The sequence below is a fragment of the Microcebus murinus genome, chromosome 14 (genome assembly GCF_040939455.1).
Source record: "Microcebus murinus isolate Inina chromosome 14, M.murinus_Inina_mat1.0, whole genome shotgun sequence".
Classification (NCBI taxonomy): Eukaryota; Metazoa; Chordata; class Mammalia; order Primates; family Cheirogaleidae; genus Microcebus; species Microcebus murinus.
Genome location: NC_134117.1, coordinates 71160394 through 71177727, shown reverse-complemented (window position 1 = coordinate 71177727; position 17334 = coordinate 71160394). Strand labels below are relative to the sequence as shown.

General features: G+C 50.2%; 1 protein-coding gene across 1 annotated transcript in view; it reads right to left on the bottom strand.

Moving 5' to 3' along the window:
* Window positions 1-17334, bottom strand: part of LOC105860100 (V-set and transmembrane domain-containing protein 4) — a 99063-nt gene that overhangs the window by 68134 nt on the left and 13595 nt on the right. The window contains exon 3 of the mRNA XM_020280476.2: window positions 4306-4374. Coding sequence (XP_020136065.2) covers window positions 4306-4374 — 69 coding nt within the window. The remainder of the gene's footprint in view (window positions 1-4305; window positions 4375-17334) is intronic.

Sequence of the window (17334 nt, the reverse complement as noted above, 5' to 3'; positions counted from 1 at the left end):
GACAAGACACTCCTTGACAAACTGGGGCAGAGCAGAGTCCACAGCCCAGGACTCGGACAGGACACTAGGATGCAGGACTGGCCAGAAAACAGAGAACACGTGGCCAGCTCCGGATTCATGCACTGCTGAGCAAACTACTCCAGGACAGGATGGCAGTGCACTTCCTGGCAGGAGAGGTTGGTAAACAACATGGTCATGTTGCAGATAGACGGAACGTGGCAGACAGGGCAGGGGGACACAGCATCCGCCTCGAAGGGTTTGCGGCTGTGGGCCCAGGGACCAAAAGGCAGGGAAATTTGGCTCTGGTCTCATTCTTGGAATGGAGAGGAAAACTGCCTTACAAAGGTTTCCGTGCATGGGCGCTGGGCAGCCTGATCCAGGCGCGCCTCTTCGTCTGAACTCGACTGTCAATTTCAGGACTGCAGGAACCCAGGAGAGACTCGGGTGCAGTGAGAACCGCACCCACCCACCGCGGCGGGCAATCCTCCCAAGCGCCCAGCCGCTCGCTGTGGGCCTCTGGGACCCGCCCTGCCCGGCAGCAGGGAGGGCCCTCACGTGGGTCCAGATGGCTGCCTCCTAGCGCAGCACGGGGGCTCTCCACAGGCAGCTGCGACCACAGAATCATAGAACATCTGGCCGGGCCGGAAGGCACAGCTGCCCGGCCGAGCACGCAGGCCTGCGGGCTGTAGACGCTGGCCAGCAGGCGCCTCCCGCCTGCGTGGGGTCCCTCACACACAGAACGGTCACGGCCACTCTGTTGTGCTTCTGAAGCCACAGGAACCTCAAAAAGTGCCACCTTGCAGGAGGAGAAAATCCCAGAAAGAAGGTTCGAGTTTCCCTCGATGGGGCCACAGCCAGGACCCCCAGTTCTGATAATGCTCCTTCTGTCCCCAGCACCCCCTCTGCTGCATGAGGACAACCACCTGCTGTGTGTACTCCAGCACCAGCTCCACCTCCCCGGGCGTCCTCTGCAAGCAAAGGTGAAACTGGAACCACCGAGCCAGGGTCGCCCTCTGCCGTGTCAGCTGGTGCAGAGCCGCAGCAGACCTCAGCTGCGGGCCTGTTCTCGGGCTGGAAGGCTGGCCCTGTGTGGCCATAGCGTCCAACTTGTCCTCAGGGTTTTATGTGAAAATCTCCCTAATTATAAATGTTGCCTCTGAAGTTTTAAAAGTCACATGAGGCCAAACAGCACTTGCCAGAAGGCTGAAGTCAAATCTTCAGGCCCAAATTTAAGAAAACATCTGCAGTTAACTGAATGTGGAGTTAGCTTTTAAAATACCATATATTCCTGCACACCCACCATAATTGCAGAAATTGTGTTACATTCCCTGAATTCATTTGAAGTCTTTTGCCATTGGACTTCCAAAGGATGCCGTTTTTGCACTCAAGCGCAAGCAGCCATGCAGGAAACGCCTGCGCCTCCCTGAAGCAGACGCGGGGCTGGCGGGCTGGAGTGGCTGCCCGCGCAGCAGAGAGGCCAAGACAGGGGTGCACAATGTCGGCGTGCCAGCTCCCACCGTCCCAGACAACATGGCCAAGCCAGGGCAGACAGCACCTGTTGCCTGGCAACCTGGACTCCAGCAGGGTTATTCAGCGCTGCTTTGAAACAGCATGACCCCTGCATTCCTCAGCATAATCAAGGAACCCCACTTTCCCCCGACCACTGGATGAAGAGAGATACTGTCCATCCTGTACGTTTCCAGGGCAAATGCAAACAGCACTGGCAGATGGCAGCTTTCTGGCGATAAAACTCTGCTTCCTGCTACTATTTTTTAATCCAGCCCATAACAGCATCTTGCTTAGGGTGAGATACCTGAGCGATAGCCCTGAGGGATTTAACTCACCCCTGCACCCCACAAAGAGGCCTGACCATCAATGCCTCCTTTGTGGGGTGGGCTCCGGGCCAGGCGAGCTGGCCCCAGGGGGATGGCGTCCGTCTGCAATCCACTGCACTCTCCCGGGCAGGAACAGAAGGGCCAAAGGCCTGGGATCATGCGCCAGGGAGTTTCAACTGTACCTCTAACCTCGCCAAAGCTGTGGCTGGGTTAAAAAAGCAAAACACGCGGATGTCGCTGCCGCAGCTGCCATTACCAAGTCATGGGAAAAGATGGCTTTGGAAACAGGGGCTCTGAGGCGAGCATCGCACATGGCGAGAAAGCCAGCTCTGCTCTTTGAAGGGCCCGGTTCCCACTGCTGAGCGCACAGCGCTCGCTGGGCTCCGGTCTTCATGCAGAGAGTTAGGTCAGAAGAAACCCTGACGCCCCACAGCTACATGTGAGCCATAAAACATTGTTAATTATACAAAGTGCTTCAGAGACACTGGCTATGCTGCAGGTTGTAGTGGGACTGAAGGCCACAATCCTTCCAAATATATATAGTTTTGCTTTTTGTAGCACAGCATTTTCAAAATATGATCCTCAGACCATTTGCCTAGGAATCTCCCCTGCCGAGGAGATTCGCACCGAGAAAGTGCAGATTCTTCGACCCCTTCTTAATGAAACAATCACACCCTCAGGAGCTGCAGCCCAGGCCTCCCGGGACACTCGTGTGCATCTCATGATGCACAGGGCTCTGGCCGCCACATCCTGGTGACATCCCTATCTTTAGGGACACCCAGGTCGTTATGAAGATAACCCCATCTTGTCACAGTGCCTGGACACAGGGCAGCTCCGGAGACCTGGGGTAAAAACCAACGCGGGTTGCTCACTTTACTAGGCATCAACGAGAAGGTCGGCCTTGCTTGTAGTGCTGCGTCACCCCACGAGGAGTGAAGCCACTTTCGGCTCTTTGCCAACAGGTAGGCATTTCAGGGATCTGGGGATTATTTGCTAGACGATCATCAAACATAGAAAAAAGCAGCTACAAAAGGTACAGAAGAAAATTCAAGGAATACAAAGAATCATTATTGGCGTAAAGGGCAATCTGAGGATATGTGACTATATAACTATATAACAAATATATGACTATAAAACTAAACAATCCCAGTGGCCTACGTGGGTGACACCTTATGGTTTGTAAATGATGTTCACAATTAACAATTACATTTTTCTAATAAAGAAAGAAAGGGCTTCAGCCCGCTGCTTTATTCCAGGTACTGGAGGTGTGCTCTCCCTCCAAGGCCGGCCCTCCGCCACACTACCCACTGGCTCAACGGGGGAGCCGGTGACGCCCCCGGCACGCGCATCTCCTGAGATGTTTTTGGCTAGATCGTTCTTCATTAATAAATGCCATGCCTTCACAAGAATAATCCTCCCAAAGTCACTGACCGTCTCTCACCCGGTCTCTCACTGACCGAAGGCTCTGCCTGAGAACCCACAGCGTACATTCTTTCATTGCTTATGGCTCACAGTCCTCACTCGCTGTGTGGTAGTAATTTCTCTGACCTTGCCTTACTGCAAGGCAGGGTTTTTCGATCACGGCACTCTTGACATTTGCAGCCAAAATTCCTTGCTGTGGGGACTACCCTGTACATTATGGGATGCTTAGCATCATACTTGTCCCCTAGCCACTAAATGCCGGGAGCATCCCCCCACAGTTGTGCCAATAAACATATACACAAACAGTGACAAATGTCCCTGGAGGGGCAAAATCACCCCCTATTGAGACCCCTGCTCTAGGGTCCAAATCTGAGTGCGCATCAGAATCACCTGGAGGTCTCATTAAAACCCAGATTGTTGAACATGACCCCAGCATACTGATGCCGTAAGCTGGGCCGGGGCCCAACACGTGTGCTTGTGACAAGGTTCCAGGTGATGCCGGCGACGCCGGCCTGGGACCACACTCGGGAGCCACTTTCTAGGGTGTGGTCTTCAGCCAGGCCGTGTGCTGCAATCAGCTGGGGAGCTTGTAACAAATTCCAACTGAATCAGGAGTTTCATGTCTCTGGAGACATGAAAAGGCATCAGTGTTAAAAGATCCCCAGCTGACCCTAACATGGGTTGAAAATTACTTGCTTAAGCTTTTCAAACTGTTTCTCAAACCCCAAACTCCTTAAGACATTTGAAATAAAATGTAGTCACAATAGATGTACTTATCATTGTTATATCACTTCAAGATTCAGGAATTCTGGAGAAAAACAAAACAAAGAAACAAAAATCATGCAGATTGGTGCTTACATTTCTGCTCTTTTAAAACACGTGGGCTGACACCATCAGTGATTCCCCATCTTGAGTATGTTTAGGCCCAGAAAACAACTTGATATTACGGCAAAACTTAGAAGTTAGGACCCTTTCTTCCTGTTCTCTTCCCTTCTTACTGTCTAAAAGTGAGGCTACATCTTATAATAAGGAAGCATGCAAGCTTTACCTTCAAAAACTGCCCAAGTCGTCTTCTTTTTCTCAAAAGATGAATCTTCAGAAGCTTTGAGAGAAATCACTGTAAGACAAAAAGAAACAGCACAATATGAAGTAGAGTAGCTAACAGCCCTGTCCCGCATGGTAACCTCAAATAATGCCATATGCTATATCTGGCACCCAACCTCATAAAGTCATTTCCACATTTGCAAAACCACACTTAATTGCCACAACTAACATGTATGGGCAGGTGCAGGGGCTCACCCGCAACAGCTAGGAACCCTGGGACACAGAAGAGGTGACGTATGTTGTCCATGGTTAAAAGCCAGGAAATGGCAAAGCCAGGACTCAGTTCAATAAAAGCCTCACCTGCCCCATAGACTACTAAAATAAAGAGTTTTCCAATGGGAAGTCCAAGAGCCAAAGCAGTGTTTATTTTACCATTTTGGTGCCTGAGTATTCCAAGACAGAGGAGGCTGCAGTCATCTGATGACTCAGCATCAGGCTCTGAGCACCATTCTCCATGCAAGACGGTCCCACAGAGCCACAGGCATCTGATTTTGAGATTATTTTGCCTTCTTTCTGCTAATGGTGCATCACTGAATTTACTTTACCTGCTTTCAATAGTCAGAGAAACAGAATTGAGTCAGCATGTGTAAAATCTTGAACATCACACTAAAGAGTCTGGAACCATGAAAATGTTCTATGCATAGGGGTAACGTCATCACAAGTAAAAATCTAAAAATTAAACTGAAAAAAAAATGCAAAATATCAGGGAATAAGATTATTATCCAAGAGAACTTTCTGAGATTATGGAAATGTTCTGTGTCTTCCCTGTCCAATACAGCAGCCACTGGCCACATGTGGCCATTGAGCACTCGAAATGTGGCCAGTGTGACTAAGGAACTGAATCTGTAATTTAATTTTAATTAATTTAAATTTAAATAGCCACATGTGGTCAGGGGCTACCACATTGAAGAGCTCTAGACAAGAGAATTCAGGACCCAAATAAAAAACAAAGGTAGTTGGAATTGAATTGAATCAATATGAGAGGAAAGGAATTTGGCAAAGGTGGCCTAGAACTTTAATTCTATTTACTACCCCCTGCAAACTTTTGTATTATTTGCATAATTTCAATACTTAATTTTCCATCCTTTTTCTCTCTAGACCTTGCATTGGATGCTTCCTACTGACCTGTCTTCCAAATCACTAATTTTCTTTTCATCTGTGTCTAACCTCCTGTATAGCCCATTAAGTTCTTAATTTCATTCATTGTATTTTTTAGTTTTAGATTATTTGTTTAAATTTTTTATATGTATCTCAGTTCTCTAAAGACTTTCTCTAGCTTGTCATCTGATTTCTTAACCATATTAATCATACTGTTTTAATATCTATGCCTGATAACTTTCATATCATCACCTATAAACAGGTTTCTATCATCTGTTTTTGCTTTGGATCTTGTCCGCTGGTATGCCTGATTTTTTAAAATTATCTGTGGAAAATCATGGAAGGTCTACATAAAATTTTAATTTCCTGATAGGAAGTTATAGTAGGGGGATAGTCACCTTAGTCCAATCAGGGTTTGGACTCTTCAGAGGCTTGGTTTCAGTTTTTATAGAGTCCAGTCTATTTTTGATTTGCCCTTACTTTTAGGGTTCACTCAACCCTTCAGGGTTCCCCAATGGAAATCCTGAGGGGGTATTTACTGCAGCCCTTCCGATTTTCATCTCACTGTCAGAATTGCCAAAAACTCACTTGCCTCCTAAACACCTGGTTGTCACTTTCTGCATAGCTTCTCTCAACTAGCACTGCCTAAGTATGGTTGAATTTCTTTTAAAAGTGTCTCCAAAATTGAGCTCACTTTGCTCACTCTGCTACTTTTCTCTATGATCTACTGACCTATCTAGTCTGTCAGAGAACAACTGGGATAGCTGAAATATATTTGCACATATATAATTATGTAATACAAATGTATTTATGAAATATAGATATGTAATTCAGAAAGCAAAAATGCCGATAGATGTTTTCAGTTTTCCTAACTGTTCTCAGAAGAAGGCCTGTGGTCTGCTAGAAACGAACTTGCCTTTACCATAGAACTCTTCTCCCATCAGAACCTAAATTCTTTAAAACCAGTGGCTGTATCTTCTACCTTTGTCTCCCCATCATTTGGCACATTGCCTGGCAGCTGATAGGCACTTGGTATGTAACGAATGATCCATTTCTTTCTGCTTGTGAAGCACTTGCTTCACAAAGTAAGCAAGCTGGACCCTCAGGAAGGAATTTTTAGTGGGTATTCCGTCTTGCGTGTGACATAAGTTACATCAGACAATTAGTCCCTCATGCCGCCTTCCCCTGCCTGCCTATTTCACCCTGCAATCCACTGACAGCAGGGCAAGCAATCAGATTTGAGCACTTAAAATAAGAAACAGAGTACATATGGTTGCTGTAGGCCTGGGTAGGAAAGAGCTGGCGGCTGGCGGTGGGGGCGTGTGCAGCCCTGTGGGCACGCAGGTGGGCAGGACGGAGCAAAGGTGGGAACCGCGCAAAGGAAGGGGAGGCGGGAGGCCCCAGGCTTGATGGTGCTCTGGGCCCGAGAGGCCTGATGTTGCTTGTGTTCTATGACCTCTGCATCCTAAACTGTTCCCACCCTCTCCTGAATCCGCTTGGCTGGGTTTTCACGACTTCGACTAATAGAGCCTGGACAACGATAAGAAAGTCCTGATGAAGAAAACACAGAAATGGATATATCTCCAATATCTCCAATATCTCCAATAAACATATCTCCAAGGAGCTTAGCTTTCAGGAGGTCAGAGATGTACATCGTGGTCCAGAGGCTTACCCCACCTGGGAGCTTGTTGGCAGTGCAGAATCTCAGGCCCCACCCTAGATCTACTGAATTAGAATCTGCTTTTAAACCCAGATCCCCCAGTGAAACATATGCACTTTAAAGTCTGGGATGCAATGATGCTCACTGGTGAAATACTAATTGCCACTTGCTGGTTGTGTGACCTTGGATAAGTCACTTAACTTCCCTGTGCTCTACTTTCCCCATTTGTAAAAAAGAGATGATGAGAAGTGCCCATGTCAGGGTGGGTGTGAGGGTTAAAGGGGTTAACATGCGTAAAGTACTTAGAACAGTGTCTGAGACCTAGTGAGCCAGCTCTATCTGCAAGGACGTTAGCTCCCTAAGAATAGGGATTTTTGTCTAATTTATTCACTGCTCTAATTGCCCCATCTAGAATGGTCCCTCACCGTCAGCCCTTCCCTCAGAGTACAACTCTTCAATTGTCCAAATGGTCAATAAGGAAGGGGTCCCTGTTCTTGTGGCTAAGTCCCCACAGCTCAAATGAGTCGAGGCAGGTGCCTGTGGACTGCTTTTAATTCACCTTTCAGGGGCAGAAATTGTGAGTCCTTGATTTAACACAATTACAGTGCAGATATTTTAAGGGAAAGCATAGTAGCTTTGTTTGGCATAGGATGATTAGCAACACTGGTCATACTCTTATCTGTTCCTACTAGAAAGGAAAATCTTTACACGGACCCTGCCAGAGCTTCAGGAATTTTCCCGAGGTTCTGCCATAACTATCTTGTTTCAGCTGCTAAGCCCATGCTATCTCAAAGTGAACTTGATAACATTGTTAGACCACGTGTCTAAGCCCAGAGGGGACAGAGAGTACGACCAGTCGGAGAGGCAGAAGGAAATCCAATCTGGCCACCTTTCTCAATACCGCTTTATCGGAAATGCATGGGTATTCCCATTCCTGTTTGACCCCCACTCCCACTTGTCAATCAGTTCAGGGCTCACGGTGTGGGGAGGGGAGTCAAGAGCACTAAAAAGCTAAATCGTCAATGGATCTATCGACTGCTTTGTAATTTCTGGGGACCCCGCACCCAACAGGCACAGCCCACCTGACCTTCCAGTGAGGTGGTGGCCCAGATGTCAGAGCTCGGACCATCCTGGGCCTTCCCCGGGAGCACAGAATCAGGTGAAATCTAATCAGGGACAAGCTGTGAGATCCACCACGTCACTGGCCCTCTAGGAAGAAGGTGGCTGCAGGACTGAATGGTCTGGAGGGAGGCAGCCCAGACGCACTGAGACAGACCGATCGTATCGGCCTCGTGTCTGGAGGAAGCAGACTGGAAAGAGAGAACCTCAGTCATATCCCCTTTGATGGGACCTGAGGCGAAACCGGCACTCAGAGAGGAGTGGAAACTGAGAGCCTCGATTCCTAGCTTGGAGAGAACGCCCTGCCAACTCCCCTGGGACATGCCCTCACGCTGCGGCCGTGAGTTCTCGCCCAGGCCCTGTGACGGTGCCCTCTGGGCTCCCTGTTCACCGACGATGCTGACACCAGCCATGGGGTGACCCAGTCACCCAGAGAAGAGATGGCCAAAGATATCTAGAGGCTCTGGGAAGGCTCCGCTTCTCCTGAACCTCTCTCCCAGGGGTTCACATGCGCCCCGGTTTCTTTTACAAAGAATCCTATGATTCACCAAGCTTAAATTGCAACTATAGGTTTACATCCAAAGCAAGGTGTGCATTTCTGGCACAGAAAGCCTTCCAGAATGTGGGCTTTGCTGGCAAGGAGAGGAGAGGGGCCCTGGCATGCAGGGAGAAGGAAGGAGGCGACTGCAAATGGCGGCAAGGACGTGGGCAGGCCGGCGCCCAGTCAGGGGAGGCCCTCGCCGTTCTGTTCCTGCTGCTGGCCAGGCCGCCCACGTATTCTGTGTTCTACAGATCCCGGTCTTAACGGCTGTTGTCTTCACTAGTGCCCCAAGGCCAAGATTTTTAAAGCTTTATTGTGCACAAGAATCAACTGGGCTCTTTTTAAAATGAAGATTCCAGCATTCATTGCCCCTGAGTTTCTGGGGAGGGCTCAGAAATCTGCCCAATCAGGGAACTAACCTGGGGCTGCAGGTCCCAGGACCCCACTTGAAGCTCTGCCTTATGTACTCCTAGAAAAGAGGGAAACTGAGTCCAGGGAGACACAGCAGAGGAGATTCATGATGTGAGAAACCAGGCCCTGGGCCTCAATGTGCTGTCCAGGCCAGGGCAGGATCTAGGACTCAAAACTAAGCCAATGCCTCTTCAGTTGAATCCAGGGAAAACAAGTCACAACAAAACACAAGCAGTGAGCCCTCACAAAGTGTTGTCCACAAAGGACCCCAAAGGGCACCTTAAAACAGCAGTCTCAGTGTAGAAAACGATGTGCAGAAAGCAGCTTTCAAGAAACAGTTATTTTCAAAAGAGCAAGACATCTGTAAGGATGGGGTGTCTCCCCGAGAGGCCGACTCCCGGACGTGGAGACTGGAGACACTCGGAGCCAGAGGAGGCTTCCTGCAGTGGCCATCGACGTCACTCTCCTCCCGCCGGCCTGTGGCCTCACAGTGCAGCGTCTGTGCCAGAGCACACCTTCACCCCCGCCTTGTCCGTCATCTGCGTCTGCTTCCTTCTCTGTCCAGAACCCTTCTTGGCCCAAAGCTCAAGTCAAAGTTACTTTAAAAGAACGCATGAATGCAATGAGCGAGAGACTGTATGGGTAGGCCAAGGCCTCCCAGAGGGAATTTGCTGGGACCATGACATCGTTACCCTCTGGAAGGCTGGGAGAGAGGCCAGGGGCAGGCTCGTCGCCTTGCCCTGCACCTTCCTTCACCCGGAGCCCAGAAGCATGGGGGTGCACCAGCACCCCGGGCCACTGGGTGGGCTTCTGCACCGCGGTCTGGAGTCGCTAGCTTCTGTCTGTTCTAATGCACATTATGGCCTCTGAGCTTGGTTCCCTGCAGAAGGGAAGCAGGAAGTCAGAAGATGACTCTTAACCAGAAAATGATTCTTCTTAATCAGTTCACCCAGGGGAGAGAAAACGCCACCCTGCCTCGGTTTCCTCGGGTAGCATCTTGCACGGGTTGATGGGAGAGAAAAAGGTAAAGAGATGGGACGAGGACAGTGATGTGAAGTATGTATAAGAAAAGATCCTGGCCAGGTGAGGTGGCTCACGTCCATAATCCTAGCACTCTGGGAGGCCGGGGCAGGGGGACTGTTTAAGCTCAAGAGTTCCAGACCAGCCTGAGCAAGAGCGAGACCCTGTCTCTACTAAAAATAGAAAGAAATTAGCTAGACAACTAAAATATAAAGACAAAACAAATTAGCCAGGCATGGTGGCGCATGCCTGTGGTCCCAGCTACTCGGGAGGCTGAGGCAGGAGGATCGCTCAAACCCAGGAGTTTGAGGTTGCTGTGAGCTAGGCTGATGCCACGGCACTCTAGCCTGGGCAACAGAGTGAGACTCTGTCTCAAAAAAAAAAAAAAGAGAGAGAGAAAAGATCCTAAATAAAATAAGGACGAGTCAACACCTTTGTTTCAAATTCCAAGTTAATGCACTCAGTTCGCTGTCCCTTCGTTTCAACAGGGTATGCTTCCCACGAAAATAACTCACAACGTAGCTGTGTCCCAACTATCCATAACTGGATCCGCACTCCCAGGGCGGCGAGTGCAGCCACGGAGAGGCGCAGCGGCCTCTGCTCCTGCTCTCAGAAGCTGGCCTCTCGCCTCCTCCCTCCCCTGCCGCTGAGAAACGGAGGGCAAAGGCCGTCTCTCTCGTGGCTCCGTGGCCATGATTGGCAGCCGGACCACTGAGGGACCTGTGGGAGCAGCCGCTGGAAACAGGAAGCCCAGCTTTGTCCCGTCACCCCACTCCTATTGCCCTCGTCTAAGACAAATTCCAGAAAACAGAAACAAAGCAAAAGAGCAAACAAAAAACTATGCTACATAGACCTCCCATTATGACAAAGCAGCTGAAAAGGAGTTCAAAACCTGAGGGGTAAGGAGCTGTAGAACACAAAGGCCATCTTGATGTCCCCAAATAGTGGTCAGGAAATACTGAAACTGGGAGTGACAGATCCCCTCTGCACACAGCAACCCCAGGATGGGGCTCTATATTCACGTTCCTCCCATTCTGTGTTACCATTTTACCAAAGAGTTTGGATCACTCGTTTACTATTTCATCCAAAAAGTCATTCTCGAGCCCTTCTGCGTGCATGCACCGCAACACTTGCGACGGAGCCTTCCAGAAGAATCTGGCACAAGATCCCTGGCCAGGTCTATCCTTCCAGCCTTTCCACCCCAAGACCCACCAGCTGCAAACAGGCATCAAACTCACCAAGTCTGTGCATGCCTCTCCTGCCCGGCTGCCTTCTCACCCAGAGTGGCGTGGCCTGTCGCCGTCTGCTGAAGCCCTCCTGTGGCCTGAGCAGACCCCCATCCTCGTGTGACCTCCTGTGCCCCCAAACAGATCCTCCTTTCCTCTGCCCCTGTGTCAGCTCACCCTGTCTGTCGCCTGGCCTTTCACACTCCCTTTTTGTTTGCTGTGTTGATAGTGCCAGCAAGAGCCATACCCACAGCCACCTACGTCTTCTTCTCCAGATTGTGAGGCTGGGATCAACCCCCTCCACCCTCACCTCTCCCTGGGAAGGCGCAGTGATGACAGGCTCATGAACTGGTGCTTCACACAGCTTTGCAAGCGTAAGGTTTTTTTTAATCTTCTAAATTCTTCCAAGACCATGGCAGTTGGAATGAGGGTATGTACAATGAAGAATTGTTTTATGTAGTGTTTAAATTACACTCCAGTTATCAATTTGTTCCCTTTGAGTGTCTGGACCTGTTGACACTTTAAACACCATGATGTGTGCTTGCTTAATTAAGCAGTAGCACTAAATGTTTAGTAAATCTCATTCCTAATTATCTGTTTCATGTCTCCAGAGAAAAAGGAATTATTTAGTTAATTTCTTCCTCTGAAACTTGAAGTATCAGTTCCCTGTGCTAGTAACTTCAGATCTAATTATTAAATTTCCTGTCACATTTCGGGGTTAAATAGTCAGATGATGAATTATAATTTCATCTTTGCCCTTAAATACTACTATAGGGTGGCAGAGAGGTTTCCGTTTGCTTCACCCACACTCCACATTTAAACCTGACTTACACAATCTTAAGTCAAATAACAATTTGGCTGGTTAAAATATGCTATTTGGGGTTAGAGCGAATTACTGATCAAATTGCAGGAGACAGCCCTTGCAAATCGCTTCTATTATTAGCGTTTTCGCTGTGGATGAAGACAGAGATGCGCGGAGACTTATTGCAGCTCAGCATGTTCGACTGCTTCCAAGTCTGTGGGCTGCAGGGCTGGGCTGGGGAGCCAAGGAGGATCATTTTTTATGAGGTCCTAGGAATCAAAGCTGCTGCAGCCCTCAGAGCAGAGGCCTAGAGTGAAGGACCACATCCTTCTGAGAACTCCTGGAGCCCAGCTCCCGGGCCGAGGCCCCGGCAGTGCCCTCAGGCTGAGCCCCGCACACCGGCGCAGGCTCTCCCAGTGACCCGGGAACTGCGGCACTCGGGACTGTGGCTGGTGCCCAGTCCTGGCCGGGAGCACCACAGACCAGGCTGCATCTTGGAAACTGTCTTGTCAGCGCCAGGCTTTGCGGCTTGTCTGGCACGCCATACCCACCCGGGGCCACCTCTCGCTTAGACACAGAATCTGCATTTCCTGGGAGGGGCCAGGCAGATGAGTGCCCGAGGGCAGAGTCTGGAGTAACAGGCTCAAGCAGGACGGAGGGCACGCACAGGTGGGGAGATCCCAGAGGTGGGGATAGGCGCCAAGCGGACCTAAAGGAATTATTACAAAGCAGGGAATAGACATAAACAGCAACAGCCTGAACTAGGGGACAAAGGGCAAAGGGGTTAAAGGTTGCACAGTGGGGCCATCGGGACCCTGACATGCCAGGAAAAGGGAGACCGCCCGTGCACAGCGGGTGGCAGCCAGCGCCTCCCGGAGGACAGACCCAGGGCCGGACGTGCCCTCTGCAGCCACGGGGGCGGAGCAAGGGAATTTCTTCAGAAAGCATTATTATTTAAAAAAATATTTGCCATAACTAGCTGTACATTCTTTTTCAATCTATGAGAGGTTTTGGCCCCTAAAATATTAAACCTTCACCTCCTTTCAAAGGTGATCTTGGACTTTACCCTGAAGAGGACAAGAAGAACTTGTCTCAGTCTCAACACTTACATAAAATTGTTGGACTCAACTACATAAAAAGCAAAACTGCTAACTGTTTTTTGTTTTGTTGGTTGTTTTTTGTCTCTGTTTCTGGCCTAAAGGCTCCAAGAACCAAGAGCATTTGAGAATGTGTGCACCAGGCTATGATGCCCTCCAGGTAAAAAACTGGTTCCAATTCAGGATACCCCGAAGCACCCAGCACGGACATGCCGCTCCGTGGAGACAGGGAGACGGGGCTGAGCAGGATCTTCTCTCTGTCGGAGATCACCCACCTCTGATATGCTCCCTTTGTTCCACGCTGCTTTCCTTGTGCCGCCCCAGCAGCCTTGCTGTGCCCCACCGTGCTGGGCACAGGGCCGTCGGGACTTGGCCTACCCACCAGTCCCGGGGCTGGGCAGGCACTACCTGAGCTCCGGTGATCACAGCTCACCTGCAGTGAGCCACACCTGCACGTCGGCGAAAGCTGCTGCGCCAAGATGACTGTCGTGGGCACGGAGCACACAGGGCTCAGCACCGCGTTCCCTCCCCGGGCAGCGCGTTGCTGTGTCCCAGAGGGACCCTCCGGCTTCCTAGGAAGCGCTGCTGCGCCTCGCCCTGCAGTGGCTGCTGGACACACTGCGCCTCTCCAGCAGGCGGCCCAGCGGCCCGCACAGCGGACAGACACAGAAGCCAGCTCCTCTGCGCCCCAGGCAGCGCTGCTTCCCACGTCTCCATCCTTGGCCCTGCCCTTTGGGGATGTCTCCCACCCCCAGGGTTTCACTGCACGACTCAGAAGTCAGCTCTCACTAGAAATATCAGGTGAGAGCTTCAGACCCACACTTGTATGTGCCCACTGGGCATCTCTGCGGCATGGCCTCCAGCCACCTCCCTCTCCCAAACTTCCCCTATCCCTCTCAGCTGTGGGCACCACCCCACCATATTTACGCAGCTAGTCCCTGGGTGCCATCCCAAAGCTCGACCCACGGCCCACATCCAGCCAGTTAGTAAAGACTTCTCATTTGACCTCTTACCATCTCTCTGCTCCTCCTGCCAAGGTTGGCACCCCATCATCTCAAGCCTGTGCCTTACAAAGACTCCGCCTCTTCCCCCCCCCAGCGTGTTCCCCCAAACCCATGCCCCAGGCTGCCGGCAGAGGGACCCATCAAAAGACTTGACATGGTGCACAGCTTTCCAGGCCCGCAGCAGAGACCACCCCCAACAGCGGCTGCGAGATTGCCCAGACTGCATGGTAAATATCCAGCGTCCATCCCAGACCTAACAAGCCAGAATCTCCTGGGCAAATGTTTGAGAATCCTGTGCTAACAACAGCCCGGGAGATCCTCACCGTCCAGCAAGGTGAGAATACTGGCCCACAAAATAGAGGAAGCTCCGGAATGTCGGTACAAGCCCCTGCACGATCCCGAGTGACCCCGTCCTCGCCCCTCGCACACAAACCACCGGTGTCGGGCCAGCACAGCCCCTCCCTTGGCTGGGTGTCCTGCCTTCCCGCAGAGCGCACGCACGTGCCGCCCTGCTCACCGCGCAGCGGCCGTGTGCTCGCGCCTGTGCCCTCTAGACGGATCCACCTGTGCGCTCCCAGGTGTCCACGGTCACAACAGCCCAGCACGGAGCCGGTGTTGGCGCCGTGCCCACTGAACGGAGGGGTAAATAAACCGCCGGCGCTGCTAACGGCGTCCTCATTCCCACTTGCCGACGCGCTCTCCGCTGAGCCCGCAACCGCCTGGACGCACAGGCGCCGGCTCTGAGGGCGGCTCTCGTTGCCTAGCACATCTGCCGCTCCTCCGTCGCTTGAATCTGTCTTTCTGGAAATGAGGCTCCAAGCTACCTTTGCAGCGCCATTAGAGTCTCACCAGTGTAGTGCACACGGCACGGTCCCTTCCTGCTCAGGGACGCCGGCGGACGCGAACACGGGCGGAAATGGCACGGGCTGTTCGCGCCGCCGAGCCACGCTGCAGACGCACGCTAACTCACCCGCCGGCCGCCCGAGCCCTCCGCAGAGACGCCCTGCCTCCCCGTGACTATCCTGCAGTGCTTGAGATCCGTTCTCCCCAAGCGTGTCACTCTGCCATTCTTCAAATTGAATCTCATTTTGTTACTTCCTGCCTATATTTCTTACCTCTCTGGAATCGCTTTTATTACGTTTTACTCCTCACTGATGTTAAGAACATTTCCTTCCCAATTTTGCATTTTTTGATACAGCAATCAAAGGAAATCACACTAACATTGGCCCTCATGACTTCCACTGGAAACCTCTCCAGGGTTCCAATGCCATGTGTCACGTGGGGCTTTTCAATCCCTGCTCAAATCATCACAGCGCGCAGGCAACCCAGGCAACCGGAGACACTTCCGACTCATTGTTTGCCTTTCCTTTCACCTTTGCATAATAAAAGCGACATCCACAAGTTCCTCTGGTGTGAGATTCACCGGAATGAGCCAAGCATGGCTCCACTGTCCTCCGGCAAGTCACTTCTGTACTAGTGTTGGGTGCCACATGGCTCCATTGTCCTCCGGCGAGTCACTTCTGTGTCATTGTGTGCCACATGGCTCCAACAACCTTTTGCAGCCAGGAGCACCTCCGCCAAATCCCGCACATGCACGGTTTGCAGATAAACCCAAATTTAATACTTCCCTATTCTCCAAAGTCCCCGATTCTCCACCATACTTTAATAATTTGCACAGTGGAAACATAAAATGGCAGCGTGCGCGTTGCTCCGACTTGACGCAGCCTGTGCTTCCGGGTGGTGGGACGCGCTTTCAGGAACATCTCCAGGAATTCATTTATTGCTGTAGATTTCTCCCCAACAGTTTGCTACTTATTTATTTATTTTTTTATCAACATACACACATGCTGAAGGACATACCCAGCTTTGAGGGGAAAGTGAAACTAGGCAGAGCAAAGTAAAGCAAATCACACTGCAGACACTAGGAGGGTTGTTTGTTTGTTTTGGTTGCAGGTTTTTGTGCAGCATTCAGAGAGCATTTCACAAGCACGTGACTAGCGAGCTGGACTCCGTCACCAGTTTAGGGCTGCAACATGAATGCAACAGGCCACAGGTCACACGCAGTCCCTGGACACCCTGTAACTCCTTCCCTTCTCTCCCACTCAAGAGAGCAAATCAAAGCACAAGTGATTTGGACTGCTGTTATGATCAAAGACGTGACTCCACTCTAATATGGATAAACAATTTAAACCCCCAAGCTGGGGATTTTAATCGGTGTTTGTACAATTTGATCGTGGCACCCCAATAGTATCCATGGGCTCAATGCAGTCAGCACCTGCAAGTGAGCTTCCCAGCAGGACCTTTTGCAGCCAGTGGGCTCACTCACCACGCTCTCAGCCCTTCCCTCCGCAGAGCAGAACCTCTCACACTTCTTAAGTGATGACCATGCAGAGGTCAGAAAAACTGCAGCTAAGGAAGGGTGAGAAGTTCTGGAAGGTAGAAAACATGACAATGACTAGAAGCAGGCAAGTGTCTTGCTTTTAAAAAAGTTACGTTATAAACACTATAGGCTGATGGAATTTTCATCTATATCTGACAGGTTTCTGGAATGGATTTTTAAATAAGGGTTTTAAGAAATTAAAAAAGGAAAAGAGATTACTAAAAGAGATGGAGAAGTGTGGTCAAGATGAAAACCCAAATGGTAAAGTTGAAATTCATAGTCGTATCATACAAAAAGAGTACAGGTAGACAACTCACTACCTCTAAAGTGCTGGCCATGGCAATACGGTTAGAAAAGGTAATGAGATATAAATTAACTGATGTCCCTGAGAAGGAACTGCAAGAGACTATATACAAAATAATAAGGTAACTCATGTTGCCAAATATAAGTCAACAAAAGACAAACTTTTCTATATACCAGCAATACCATCTAAAAGCTGAGTGTATATGCGTAGGTGTAGAAGGAGAGTGTATATCTTAATTACAACTATAAAACACCTAGAAATAAAATAATAAAAATGTGCAAAAGTCAAGTGGAGAAATTCTTACTGAAAGA